This window comes from Bufo bufo, chromosome 4, assembly GCF_905171765.1.
Source record: "Bufo bufo chromosome 4, aBufBuf1.1, whole genome shotgun sequence".
In the NCBI taxonomy this organism is placed as follows: Eukaryota; Metazoa; Chordata; class Amphibia; order Anura; family Bufonidae; genus Bufo; species Bufo bufo.
The window spans coordinates 13,395,850-13,410,361 of NC_053392.1; the positions used below are offsets into that span (position 1 = coordinate 13,395,850).

General features: G+C 48.5%; 1 protein-coding gene across 1 annotated transcript in view; it reads right to left on the reverse strand.

The window, feature by feature from the left end:
- LOC120997662 (zinc finger protein 282-like) overlaps positions 1-14,512 on the reverse strand; it is a 394,601-nt gene that overhangs the window by 358,267 nt on the left and 21,822 nt on the right. The window contains exon 4 of the mRNA XM_040427858.1: positions 11,281-11,359. Within this exon, the coding sequence (XP_040283792.1) occupies positions 11,281-11,359 (79 nt within the window). The remainder of the gene's footprint in view (positions 1-11,280; positions 11,360-14,512) is intronic.

Below are 14,512 nucleotides of genomic sequence, written 5' to 3' on the forward strand. Positions count from 1 at the left end.
CATTTTGTATAAAATTGGCTTTTATGAGAATGAGAAATTGACCAGTTAGAAAATATAGGACCCATGGAGTAAATGGGCTACAACGGTCAATGAAAATGCTTGAGTTTTTGATGCAGTTGTTTGAGTCCATTTCAGAAGTGGATCCAGCAGGAAGGAGAAGTAGACGTTCTTCCTTTTTATTTCATATTCCTATGGAACTGATAACTATAGACCAGCAGCATAAACAAGACCATTGGCCCCTAAAAGACCGTTGCTAGGGCTTGTGTCACGATCAGTGTGGGAGGGGGGACTCCACACTGAACACAGGAGGGAAGGGGAACATTAACTGGGCCTGGAAACTAGGGAAGGAACAGGTCACCTCCTAGACAAACTAAATAACAATAACTTTTACAAAGACAGGTGCACTCTGTGGACTTACTAAACCCTCATACTGGTGTAAAATTGAGAGATTAGCCAACATATCCTACTGTGGAGGACATGTCTGAACCCGAGCACTGCGCCAAGGTTTCTCAAGTAGCTCGGGACCTAACGCTAAACCTACCTGTGCAGTATGGGCAATACCAGGAGCCAGTGGCGAATTACAGGAGCACAAGGTCTGACTCAGAGCAAACTCCCAGTTACCTGTGGCATGCAGCCATGCTTACAATGGGAGCAGCAAGAGAGCTCTGAGCCCCACCCAAGATTGGCTGATATAGCCCAGGCCTCACATGTGCCCCAGAATGTTGCCTGTAGATGTAAATAAAGGCACATTCAGACTAGGAGTTTTTACACCTCCAGACAATTTTATATGTAAACTACAAATTGGAGTGGTGATGAAAAGCAGAAAGTGCTCAACCCCATATGCAGTGGTGCATCTATACCGGGGGGGAAGCAGATCCTGCACTTGTGATCCGCGGCTAATGGCAATCCCCAGCAAAAATGCATACAATGGAGGATGCCCACAGTGGACCACAAGTACCACAATAGATATCCTACACAGGATAGCAAATGTGTGGACGTGATAAACAATCAAACAAAATAACAATAACTTTTACAAAGACAGGTGCACTCTGCAGACTTACTAAACCCTCATACTGATGTTAAAATTGAGAGATTAGCCAACATATCCTACTGTGGAGGACTATGGAGGCACTGCATCAAGGTTTCTCAAGTAGCTCGGGTGAGTTGGCCCTTACGCTCCTGTAATTCGCCCACTGGCTCCTGGTATTGCCCATATGGCACAGGTATGTGAGTGTTAGGTCCCGAGCTACTTGAGAAACCTTGGCGCGGTGCTCGGGCTCAGACATGTCCTCCCCAGTAGGATATGTTGGCTAATCTCTCAATTTTAACATCAATATGAAGGTTTAGTAAGACCGTAGAGTGCACCTGTCTTTGTATAGGTTATTGTTATTTTGTTTCATTGTTTATCACGTCCACACATTTGCTATCCTGTGTAGGATATCTATTGTGGCAGCAGCGGACCACAAGTGCAGGATCTGCCCCCCCCCCCCCCCGGTATAGATGCACCACTGCATATGGGATTGAGCACTTCCTGCATTTCATCACCACGCCAATTTGTAGTTTACACCTCCTAGACAACCCTATTCCGGGCCCTGACAACATATTAATACGATTAGACCTTGAAGGTAGGAATATTTATAAGCAGTATACCTAGGCCCTGATTTCCCTATAAGGCCCTGGAATAAGTATAGGACCAGAGACAACCCATTCCTCCCCAGATGGACGAATGGAAGTCTCTGTCTCAGGCCCAGATACAACAATAGGGAATAAAACATATACAAACAAACGCGACACTTAACTTCTGTAGAAAGGGAAGAACAGGAACACCAGAGAGGATCTCACACCAGCTCAGCCAAACCCATAGCCAAATGAAGCTATCAACCGCATAGTCAGAAGGGAGGGGTGAGACTAGAAAGGGAAGAAGTGATGACCACTGAGCAACAGCTGAGAAAAGGGAAGTGGTCATTAATAGTGTTGAGCGAACAGTTCGAGCATAGTTCGGGTCCGTACCGAATTTTGGGGTGTTCGTGACACGGACCCGAACCCGAACTTTTTCGTAAAAGTTCGGGTTCGTCGTTCGGCATGTATTTTGGCGCATTTTGAAAGGCTGCAAAGCAGCCAATCAACATGCATCATACTACTTGCCCTAAGATGCCATCGCAGCCATGCCTACTATTGGCAAGGCTGTGATTGGCCAAGTGCAGCATGTGACTCAGCCTCTTTATAAGCTTGTGCGCACGTCGGGACGTGCTCACTCCCGATGTGAATAGAACAGGGATAGACGCAGCTGATGCTAGGGCGAGAATAGGCAGGGATAATTGAATAACTGGAAGCAAATTTCTCTCCTCCACCTGTGATTCATCTGAACAACTGCAGCTGAGCTGCTTTTTTGATAGGGATTGGCTATTTTTAGAGTGGCCAGAGTGATTTTTCCATCCACATGTACCTGGGCTGACCGCCGGCCGCCATTTTGCGACTTGTAGTGCTGCAGCAGAAGCTGCCACAGTGTGCATTCCAAAGCTCCAAACAAGTCAGACATCTACACCTGGGATTCAGACCAATAGCGATTTAGCAGCACAGTCCAAGGCTATTTTTTTTAAAGGTTGTGCAGACCATTTTGTGGCACATGTTACTGGGCTGATAGGCGGCGGCCATCTTGGGACTAGTGCTGCAGCACAATCTCTCCCAACGTCCATTAATCACTTGTAATAGTGGTCTGTGCCATAGAAATCCTACATCAGGGACTTGGGTGTGCTTGTGTCACCCCTACTAATACCAGTCCACCTGTAATCCATACAGTGAAAAGCCATAAAGTATTCCAGTGAGGGAATTTTTTTTTTATTTAAAAAAGGCCAAGTTAGTTTATCTGGCGTTCAATATACTAGATACAGTTAGGCCTGCGTTTCATACATCTGGAATTAGCAAACTAATGTGCTGGGGTTGGGAAAACATATATGTACCCATACTAGAATCTGTCAAAGAAAGCGGTACTCACATATAACAGTCATTCCATCTGTAATCCATACAGTCAAAAGACTGAAAGTATTCCAGTGAGGGAATTTTTTTTTTATTTAAAAAAGGCCAAGTTAGTTTATCTGGCGTTCAATATACTAGATACAGTTAGGCCTGCGTTTCATACATCTGGAATTAGCAAACTAATGTGCTGGGGTTGGGAAAACATATATGTACCCATACTAGAATCTGTCAAAGAAAGTGGTACTCACATATAACAGTCATTCCATCTGTAATCCATACAGTCAAAAGACTGAAAGTATTCCAGTGAGGGAATTTTTTTTATTTAAAAAAGGCCAAGTTAGTTTATCTGGCGTTCAATATACTAGATACAGTTAGGCCTGCGTTTCATACATCTGGAATTAGCAAACTAATGTGCTGGGGTTGGGAAAACATATATGTACCCATACTAGAATCTGTCAAAGAAAGCGGTACTCACATATAACAGTCATTCCATCTGTAATCCATACAGTCAAAAGACTGAAAGTATTCCAGTGAGGGGATTTTGCTTATAAAAAATAATATATTTCATTGTGGTGCGAGTTGAATCGCAACAATGAAGAAAAATACTATTAAGGGACGAGGACGCGGTCGTGGTGGTGTCCGTGGAGCCTCTGTTGCTGGTAGAGGACGTGGCCGTTCGGCCCCAGGGGCACACAGTAGGGAACGAACTCCCTCAACTAGCCGGCAGAATGTACCGCAATATCTCGTGGGGCCCAATGACGCTCTTAGGATGGTAAGGCCTGAGCAGGTACAGGCATTAATCGATTGGGTGGCCGACAGTGCTTCCAGCACGTTCACCACATGGTCTTCCACCCAGTCTTCTGCGGAAAGCGCACAGGTGGCACCTGAAAACCAAGCCCATCAGTCTGTCACATCACCCCCAAGCATATCAGGGAAACGGTCTGAGCCACAAGTTATGCAGCAGTCTCTTCTTCTGTTTGAAGACTCTGCTTCCAGGGTTTCCCAGGGGCGTCCACCTAGCCCTTCCCCAGTGGAGGAAGACATACCATGCACTGACGCACAACCACTTATGTCTCCAGATGAAGAGGACATGGGAATACCACCACAGCAGAGTCACCGACTCTCTGATGATGACGAAACACAGGTGCCCACTGCCGCGTCTTTTTGCAGTGTGCAGACTGAACAGGAGGAGGTCAGGGAGGGAGACTGGGTGGAAGACGATGCAGAGGACGATGAGGTCTTAGACCCCACATGGACTGAAGGTCGTGGCGATGACTTTCACAGTTCAGAGGAAGAGGTAGTGGTGAGACCGAGACAACAGCGAAGCCAAAGAGGGAGCAGGGGGCCAAAGCAGACGAGCCGCCGCCCCCAGAGTTCGCCTGCTACTGGACATCGCCAACAGGGACCCAGCCCCACAAAGGCAGCTTCAAAGAGTTCCCTGGCATGGCACTTCTTTAAACAATGTCCTACCGACAAGACCCGAGTGACTTGCACGCTCTGCCATCAGAGCCTGAGGCGAGGCATTAACGTTCTGAACCTCAGCACAACCTGCATGACCAGGCATCTACATGCAAAGCATGAACTGCAGTGGGGTACACACCTTAAAAACCAGGCACTCGCTGAGGCTCCCCCTGCTCCCTCTACCGCTGCTGCCTCGGCTTCCGCCTCGAGAGGAATGTTGCCACCTGCCGAGCAGCAAACAGAGGATGTGCCACCGACACCACCACCGCCACCGTCAACTAGCGTCTCCACTATATCACACAGCAGCGTTCAGCTCTCAATATCTCAAACCTTAGAGAGGAAGCGCAAATTCCCCCCGAGTCACCCTCGAGCCCTTGGCCTGAACGCCAGCATTTCTAAACTGCTGGCCTTTGAAATGCTGTCATTCCGGCTGGTGGACACAGACAGCTTCAAACAGCTGATGGACATGGCTGTCCCGCAGTATGTGGTTCCCAGCCGCCACTACTTCTCCAAGACAGCCGTGCCTTCCCTGCACATGCAAGTGTCCGATAAAATCAAGTGTGCACTGCGCAACGCCATTTGTGGCAAGGTCCACCTAACCACAGATACGTGGACCAGTAAGCACGGCCAGGGACGCTATATCTCACTGCACACTGGATGAATGTAGTGGCGGCTGGGCCCCCGGCGGACAGTTCCTTGGCGCACGTCCTTCCGCCCCCTAGGATCGCAGGGCATCATTCTCTGCCTCCTGTAGCCTCCTCCTCCTACTCGGCTTCCTCCTCCACTGCTTCCACCAGCTCATCCGGTCAGCCACACACCTTCACCACCAACTTCAGCACAGCCCGGGGTAAACGTCAGCAGGCCATTCTGAAACTCATATGTTTGGGGGACAGGCCCCACACCGCACAGGAGTTGTGGCGGGGTATTGAACAACAGACCAACGAGTGGTTTCTGCCGGTGGGCCTCAAGCCAGGCCTGGTGGTATGCGATAATGGGCGAAATCTCGTGGCAGCTCTGGGACTAGCCGGTTTGACGCACATCCCTTGCCTGGCGCATGTGCTGAACTTGGTGGTGCAGAGGTTCATTCACCACTACCCCAACATGTCAGAGCTGCTGCATAAAGTGCGGGCCGTCTGTGCGCGCTTCCGCCGTTCACATCCTGCCGCTGCTCGCCTGTCTGCGCTACAGCGGAACTTCGGCCTTCCCGCTCACCGCCTCATATGCGACGTGCCCACCCGGTGGAACTCCACCTTGCACATGCTGGAGAGACTGTGCGAGCAGCAGCAGGCCATAGTGGAGTTTCAGCTGCAGCACGCTCGCGTCAGTCGTACTGCCGAACAGCACCACTTCACCACCAATGATTGGGCCTCCATGCGAGACCTGTGTGCCCTGCTGCGCTGTTTCGAGTACTCCACCAACATGGCCAGTGGCGATGACACTGTTATCAGCGTTACAATACCATTTCTATGTCTCCTTGAGAAAACACTTAGGGCAATGATGTTAGAGGAGGTGGCCCAGGTGGAGGAGGAGGAGGAGGATGAGGGCTCGTTTCTAACACTTTCGGGCCAGTCTGTTCGAAGTGGCTCAGAGGGAGGTTTGTTTAAGCAGCAGAGGACAGGTTCACAAGTCGCCAGCCAAGGCACTGTACTGGAGGACGAGGAGGAGGAGGAGGTGGAGGGGGACGAGGATGACGCAAGTTCACAGCGGGGTGGCAGCCCAGGCCCATCACTGGTGCGTGGCTGGGGGGATACGGTGGACGATGACGATACGCCTCCCACAGAGGACAGCTTGTCCTTACCCATGGGTAGCCTGGCCCACATGAGCGAATATATGCTCCAATGCCTGCGCAACGACAGCAGAGTTGCCCACGTTTTAACGTGTGCAGACTACTGGGTGGCCACCCTGCTGGATCCCCGGTATAAAGACAATGTGCCCACTTTAATTCCTGAACTGGAGCGCGACCGTAAGATGCGCGAGTACAAGCGCACGCTGATAGAGGCGCTCTTGAGAGCATTCCCACATGTCACAGGGGAACAGGTGGAAGGTGAAGGCAGAGGAGTGGCAAGAGGTCGCCAACGCAGCTGTGTCACGGCCAGCTCATCTGAGGGCAGGGTTAGCATGGCAGAAATGTGGAAAAGTTTTGTCTCCACGCCACAGCTATCTGCACCGACACCTGATACGGAACGTGTTAGCAGGAGGCAGCATTTCACTAACATGGTTGAACAGTATGTCTGCACACCCCTCCACATCCTGACGGATGGTTCGGCCCCATTCAACTACTGGGTTTCGAAATTGTCCACGTGGCCAGAGTTAGCATGTTATGCCTTGGAGGTGCTTTCCTGCCCGGCGGCCAGCGTTTTATCTGAACGGGTATTCAGCACGGCAGGGGGCGTCATTACTGACAAGCGCAGCCGCCTGTCCACAGCCAACGTGGACAAGCTGACCTTCATAAAGATGAACCAGGCATGGATCCCACAGGACCTGTCCCTCCCTTGTGCAGAGTAGTCCTTATTAACTGCCTAAAACATGTCTTGTTGTGCTACGGGCCACTTCTTTATTTGATACAAATTTTATGAAACCCACAGTTGAATGAAACTCTTCTCTGTCTGGGCGCCGGGGCCTAACCAGATGAAAGTGGCCGGTTAAACTAACGGGTGACATGAAGCCATAACCTCTGCCATGCTACCTCTGTCTTCTGTCTGGGTGCTGAGGCCTAAGTCAAATAAAGCGGTCTTCTGCTGTGCTGGGGGATATGAAGCTAATCTCTGACCTCTCTCCTCTGTCTGGGTCCAAAGGCCTAAATCACTGAAAGAGGCCTTCTCCTGTGGTGTGTGATATGATGCCAGAATATGTGCTGTGGGGCCTCTCTCCTCTTCCTGGGTGCAGGGGTCAAATAAACTAAATTGTGGCCTACTCCTGTGGTGGTTGATATGATGCCTGATTCTCTGATGTGGAACCTCTCTCCTCTGTTTGGGTGAAGGGGTCAAAGTAACTAAATGGTGGCTTCTCCTGTGGTGGCTGATATGATGCCAGAATATGTGCTGTGGGGCCTCTCTCCTCTTCCTGGGTGCAGGGGTCAAAGTAACTCAATGGTGGCTTCTCCTGTGGTGGCTGATATGATGCCAGAATATGTGCTGTGGTGCCTCTCTCCTCTGTCTGGGTCCAAAGGCCTAAATCACTGAAAGAGGCCTTCTCCTGTGGTGTGTGATATGATGCCTGAATATGTGCTGTGGTGCCTCTCTCCTCTTCCTGGGTGCGGGGGTCAAAGTAACTCAATGGTGGCTTCTCCTGTGGTGGCTGATATGATGCCAGAATATGTGCTGTGGTGCCTCTCTCCTCTTCCTGGGTGCGGGGGTCAAAGTAACTCAATGGTGGCTTCTCCTGTGGTGGCTGATATGATGCCAGAATATGTGCTGTGGGGCCTCTCTCCTCTTCCTGGGTGCAGGGGTCAAAGTAACTCAATGGTGGCTTCTCCTGTGGTGGCTGATATGATGCCAGAATATGTGCTGTGGTGCCTCTCTCCTCTTCCTGGGTGCGGGGGTCAAAGTAACTCAATGGTGGCTTCTCCTGTGGTGGCTGATATGATGCCAGAATATGTGCTGTGGTGCCTCTCTCCTCTTCCTGGGTGCGGGGGTCAAAGTAACTCAATGGTGGCTTCTCCTGTGGTGGCTGATATGATGCCAGAATATGTGCTGTGGTGCCTCTCTCCTTTTCCTGGGTGCAGGGGTCAAAGTAACTAAATGGTGGCTTCTCCTGTGGTGGTTGATATGATGCCTGATTCTCTGCTGTGAAACCTCTCTCCTCCATCTGGGTGTAGGGGTCAAAGTCTTTCAAAGTCGCCTTCTCCTGTGCTGATTGATATAAAGCTGATGGTTGTGCCATCTGACATGGTTGCCAGGGTCTGATTCAATGGGGGCCTACTCCTGTGGTGGGTGATCTAAATGCCTGATTCTCTGCTGTGAAACCTCTCTCCTCCGTCTGGGTGTAGGGGTCAAAGTCTTTCAAAGTCGCCTTCTCCTGTGCTGATTGATATGAAGCTGATGGTTGTGCCATCTGACATGGTTGCCGGGGTCCCATTAAATTGGGGCCTACTCCTGTGGTGGGTGATCTAAATGCCTGATTCTCTGCTTTGAAACCTCTCTCCTCCGTCCGGGTGTAGGGGTCAAAGTCTGTCAAAGTCGCCTTCTCCTGTGCTGGTTGATATAAAGCTTATGCTTGTGCCATCTGACATGGTTGCCGGGGTCTGATTCAATGGTGGCCTACTCCTGTGGTGGGTGATCTAAATGCCTGATTCTCTGCTGTGTAACCTCTCTCCTCCGTCTGGGTGTAGGGGTCAAAGTAACTAAATGGTGGCCTACTCCTGTGGTGGGTGATATGATGCCTGGTTCTCTGCTGTGGGACCTCTCTCCTTTGTCTGGGTGCTGTGGTCAAAATAATAGTAAGTGACCTTCTCCATTGGTGGGTGACTTGAAGCCTGATTCTGTGCTATGGGACCTCACTCCAATTAATATTGTTTAATTTTTATTTATTTTATGTTAACTCATCATTTCCCTATCTACATTTGTTTGCAGGGGATTTAACTACATTTTGCTGCCTTTTGCAGCCCTCTAGCCCTTTCTGGGTGTGTTTTACAGCCTTTTTAGTGCCCAAAAGTTCGGGTCCCCATTGACTTCTATGGGGTTCGGGTTCGGGATGAAGTTCGGGTCGAGTTCGGATCCCGAACCCGAACATTTTTCGAAAGTTCGGCCGAACTCGTCGAACCCGAACATCCAGGTGTTCGCTCAACTCTAGTCATTAACCCTATCAACACTGAATCAAGATAAATCAAGGAGGCTGTTAGATTTCTCCACACTCAGCCAATCTCCTTGATTTCCTGACATTAGTCACCTGAAGGACCGTGACAGCTTGTCTGTCTTCTCTTTAGTGTAAACAGAAGACAGAGGGGCGGTCCTCACACTACATGCCTGCATTAGGCATCAGAGTGAGGAGGCGTGTCTCAGTAATCCAATCTGATTGGCTGGCAGCAAGCTGCTGGCTACAGTGTGTATGTGAAGAAAGGGAAGGCAGTTTTGGCATCAGAGAACTGGAAGAGGAGCCATCTTGAGGAAAAAGCGCAAGGAAAACAGTGGTATGTGAAGAAACTAAAGCTTGGTTGATGCATAATACTGCAGCAGAAGTAACATATGCAATTTATTTTTATTTTTTTATGAAAACATGACAGTTACACTTTAAGGCCCCCATACACATTAGCACATTGAACAGCAACGACCAACGAGTTCGGGAAACAGTTACCGAATGTGTATGGCTGCCTTAAAACCAAGGTGGTCCCGGCCATTAGTGCAGCTGTTTATCAAAGACTAGCATTTCCAGGTTTTTGTAATTTTTACATTTTAGACTTCCAGCTGTATGTGTTCCGGCTCTCTGTTTTTCTTCTATGGTCTTCCAGTGCCCATCTGTAAACATCTGGATGGATGGGGTCACATGTGCGACTGCAGCCAAATACTGGTCTCAGTGGAGACACTATGTCACTTCAGGTCAAGTTGCCGCTGAGACCAGTTTTAGGCTACAGTGGCCACATGACCCCATCCATCCATAAGTTTACAGATGACGACCAGAGAACGGCAGAAGAAAGCCAGGGAACCGGAGCAGAGCATCAGAGAGCAGGCGAATAGGATCGTTTCAACAGGTACATCTGGCTAAGGTACATGTCTATACAATGCGGCACGCTTTGTCTGCACATTTTTGGTGTCTATACAGGTCTCACCGTTTTTATATATCTGCGCACAGCTCACTATTTTGTGTATACATGGCTCGCAATCTTTTTTTTGTGACTATACATGGGTGCCAATTTTTTGTTTTACTTGTCATCCTCCTCACCCCCCTCCCCCTTGGAGAAACCCCAGGATCACCAAAGTTCCACAAGCTCAGCCCCACCCTCGCGGCACAAATGACTCCATAAGTACACAGGCAGCCCGGGATCAAGTCTGATGCAGCAGGGCTCAGTGAAATGGGATTTTACCACCGACCTAAAGTACAGTGTGCCACAAAGAATAGTCTCAAAGTAATCAAACGTTCTTACCACATGAAGTGACACATAAAGGGCTCTGAATCATCCGCGTCCTTATGGGCACTTTACACGAGTGAGTTTTCCGTCCAGATGCGATGTGTGTAACGAACACGTAGCATCCGGACTGAATCCTGACCACTCATTTCATGGTTCTGTGCACGAGCATTGTTTTTCATTAAAAAATCGCAGCATGTTCTGTATTGTGCGTATTTTCCCTTAACAGATCCTGACACAATTCATATCGCTTGTGTGAAAGAGGCCCAAGGGGTTACTGGAGCTCTAAGGTGGAGTCTCACCTGAAGAAACGTCCCAATTCCCTTCCTCCATTCATTATTCCATACCTGTGGTCACATGGACTGGAATGTCCTCCTCCACCTCACTCTTACACGGGGGATCGCCCATCATCCGCTCTTCTTCTTCCTCCACTTTAATATCAGTCACATCTTCCCCCTGATTTGTCATCTGTAACAATTCAGTACAATACAGCAGACAGGTGGGAAATGTAACAGATCCACATAAGAGACCCCCACCATCTATGACCCCTCTATGACTGCAGGATCCCCCTATATAGATGTGTATAAGGCTCAGCTCCATCTACCTGATGGTTCTCTGGGAGCTTCTCCTCTGGACAGTCCTGGGAATAGAGAGGACGGGGACATCCTTCTCTGAGTGCATCTGTAGAAAACACACAGGAGAGATTATTACATGTGATGATGAGATAATGGGAGTTGTATCTATGTGAACGTCAAAATAGACATGATGTCTCCTCTCCTTACACTGATGATCGCCCCATAAATCCGTCTTCACTTCTGCTTCTTCCATAACCTCAACCTTAATAACAATCAGATTTTCATCCTAAACAAGAACAAAATGTCAAATGATCTTTGGTTCCATCACTTTCTGATCAGATTCTGGTGAGACATCAGCTCCATCTACCTGATGGTTCTCTGGGAGCTTCTCCTCTGGACAGTCCTGGGAATACAGAGGATGGGGACATCTCTCGGGGGGATTTCTTTCTATGAGTTCATCTGTAGAAAACACACAGGGACAGGAGAGATTACTACATGTGATGATGAGATGATGGGAGTAGTATCCAGATGACCCCTTGCTTACATTGTTGATCGCCCCATAAATCTGTCTCCTTTTCTGCTGTATCTTTAACCTCAACCTTAATATCCATCAGATTTTCATCCTTAACAAGAAAAATGTAAAACAATCTTCGGTTCAATCCCTTTCTGGTCAGATTCTGGGGAGACTTCAGCTCCATCTACCTGATGGTTCTCTGGGAGCTTCTCCTCTGGCTGGGAATACAGCGGACGGGGACATCTCTCGGGGGCATTTCTCCTGCTGGAATCAGTATCTATAGGAGATAACACAGTGACAGGAGAGATTATTACATATTATGATGGGAGTAGTATCCAGGTGACCCTCAAATATACATGATAGTCAATCTGCCCCCCCCCCCCTCCTTACACTGCCGATCTGTCTCCTCTTCTGGTTTAACTTTAACCACAACCTTAATATCAATCAGATTTTTATCCTAAACAAGAAGAAAATGTAAAATGATCTTTGGTCCAATCCCTTTCTGGTCAGATTCGGTGGAGACTTCAGCTCCATCTACCTGATGGTTCTCTGAGAGCTTCTCCTCTGGACAGTCCTGGGAATACAGAGGACGGGGACATCTCTCGGGGGGATTTCTTTCTATGAGTCCATCTGTATGAAACACATAGTGAAAGGATAGATTGATTACATGTGATGATGGGAGTATTATCCAGGTGACCCTCAAAATATACATAAAAGTCACCCCCACTCTTACACTGCTGATCGCCCCATAAATTCGTCTCTTTTTCTTCTTCATCTTTAACTTCAGCCTTAATATTAATCAGATTTTCACCCTAAAAAAGAAAAATGTAAAATGATCTTTGGTTCAATCCCTTTCTCCTCAGATTTTGGTGAGACTTTAGCTTCATCTACCTGATGCTTCTCTGGGAGCTTCTCCTCTGGACAGTCCTGGGAATACAGAGGACGGGGACATCTCTCGGGGGGATTTCTTTCTATGAGTTCATCTGTAGGAAACACACAGGGACAGGAGAGACTGATTAAATGTGATGATGAGATGATAGAAGTAGTATCCAGGTGACCCATGACAGCCCCCCTCCTTACACTGATGATCGCCCCATAAATCCATCTCCTCTTCTTCTTCATCTTTAACCTCAACCTTAATATCCATCAGATTTTCACCCTAAAGAAGAAAAATGTAAAATGATCTTTGGTTCAATCCCTTTCTGGTCAGATTCTGGAGAGACTTCAGCTCCATCTACCTGATGGTTCTCTGGGAGCTTCTCCTCTGGACAGTCCTGGGAATACAGAGGACGGGGACATTGATTGGTGGGATTTCTCCTCCTGGATCCATCTGTGGAGACACAAGCACACAGTGACTGAATACACGGCCTCCTGTAGATCTGTCTATAGATCAGACTCTTCTCTCAGCTCCTTCACTTCTAGGTTTAGTGATCGGGGCCTAAATAACAATGTTCTGCTCCTCACCACCTTTCTACCAAACCCCAAGATAATCCAGTCACCCCACATAGAAATTCCACCGCTGGGACCTTTACAGATCATGAGAACAGGGGTCCTGGGTCCTCACATGGATGGAGCGGTGGCTGTACATGTCTGCTGCTCCAGTCACTGTCAGTGGAAATGCAGGAGATATCTGTGAGAACATCGGTTATATCCAAAAGGAGGACACCGGACTCTCATTCTCATGATCAGAGGGGTCTCAGTGGTCACATATTTATCCTGTGAAAATGGATATCGTCATTTTCTAACTTCCATAACTGGTTTACGTTTCCGTCGATGGAGCTGGACGAGGGCTCATTTTCTGTAGGGTGAGCTGTCAGTTTGATTGACACCATTTTGGGCACATAGGAGTTTGTTGGTCATACTTTATTCCAATATTTTGGGGAAGAACAGGATTTCTTACAGTATTCACTAGGGTTGTTGCGGGTATCGAAATTTCGATATCCAATCGATACTTTTGTCCCGGTATCGATACGATACCGGGATTTCCATTTTTTCGATACTGGCCTGCGCTACTGCGCAGTCTAGTATCACAGAACATGAGCGCGCTGCTGTCAAAGTGCTCATGTTCCCTCAGCAGCACAGGGGAGAAGGAAGCAGTCTCTCCCTCCCCCATGTGCCGCTGCTGCTGCCACCAATGAACGGAGGAGGGGCGAGCGCACTGCACCACCAATGATGGGACTTTTCCTGGGTCCAGACTTAGTTAAATAAGAGGCTACACAGAGCGGCGCCCAAAGATTTCCCTGCACCTACTATTATTCCTGGGCGCTGGTCCGTTCGCCGCTGTGGCCCCCATTACTGTCTCCTGCTCCATATGCTAATTACTACTATAGGAGCAATGGGGAGGAGACATCATCTTCTCTCCTGGGCGTTCCTTCTCCCTGGCTGTAGCGCTGTCCAATCGCAGCGCAGGGAGAAGGAACGCCCACTAGAGAAGCTGATGTCTCCTCCCCATTGCTCCAATAGTAATTAGCATATGGAGCAGGAGACAGTAATGGGGCACGGTGGGCAAACGGAGCGGCGCCCAGGATAATAGTAAGTGCTGGGACATCTCTGGGCGCCGCTCTGTGTAGCCTAATACTTAACTAAGTCTGGACCTACAGTACAGACCAAAAGTTTGGACACACCTTCTCATTCAAAGAGTTTTCTTTATTTTCATGACTATGAAGGCATCAAAACTATGAATTAACACATGTGGAATTATATACATAACAAACAAGTGTGAAACAACTGAAAATATGTCATATTCTAGGTTCTTCAAAGTAGCCACCTTTTGCTTTGATTACTGCTTTGCACACTCTTGGCATTCTCTTGATGAGCTTCAAGAGGTAGTCCCCTGAAATGGTTTTCACTTCACAGGTGTGCCCTGTTAGGTTTAATAAGTGGGATTTCTTGCCTTATAAATGGGGTTGGGACCATCAGTTGCGT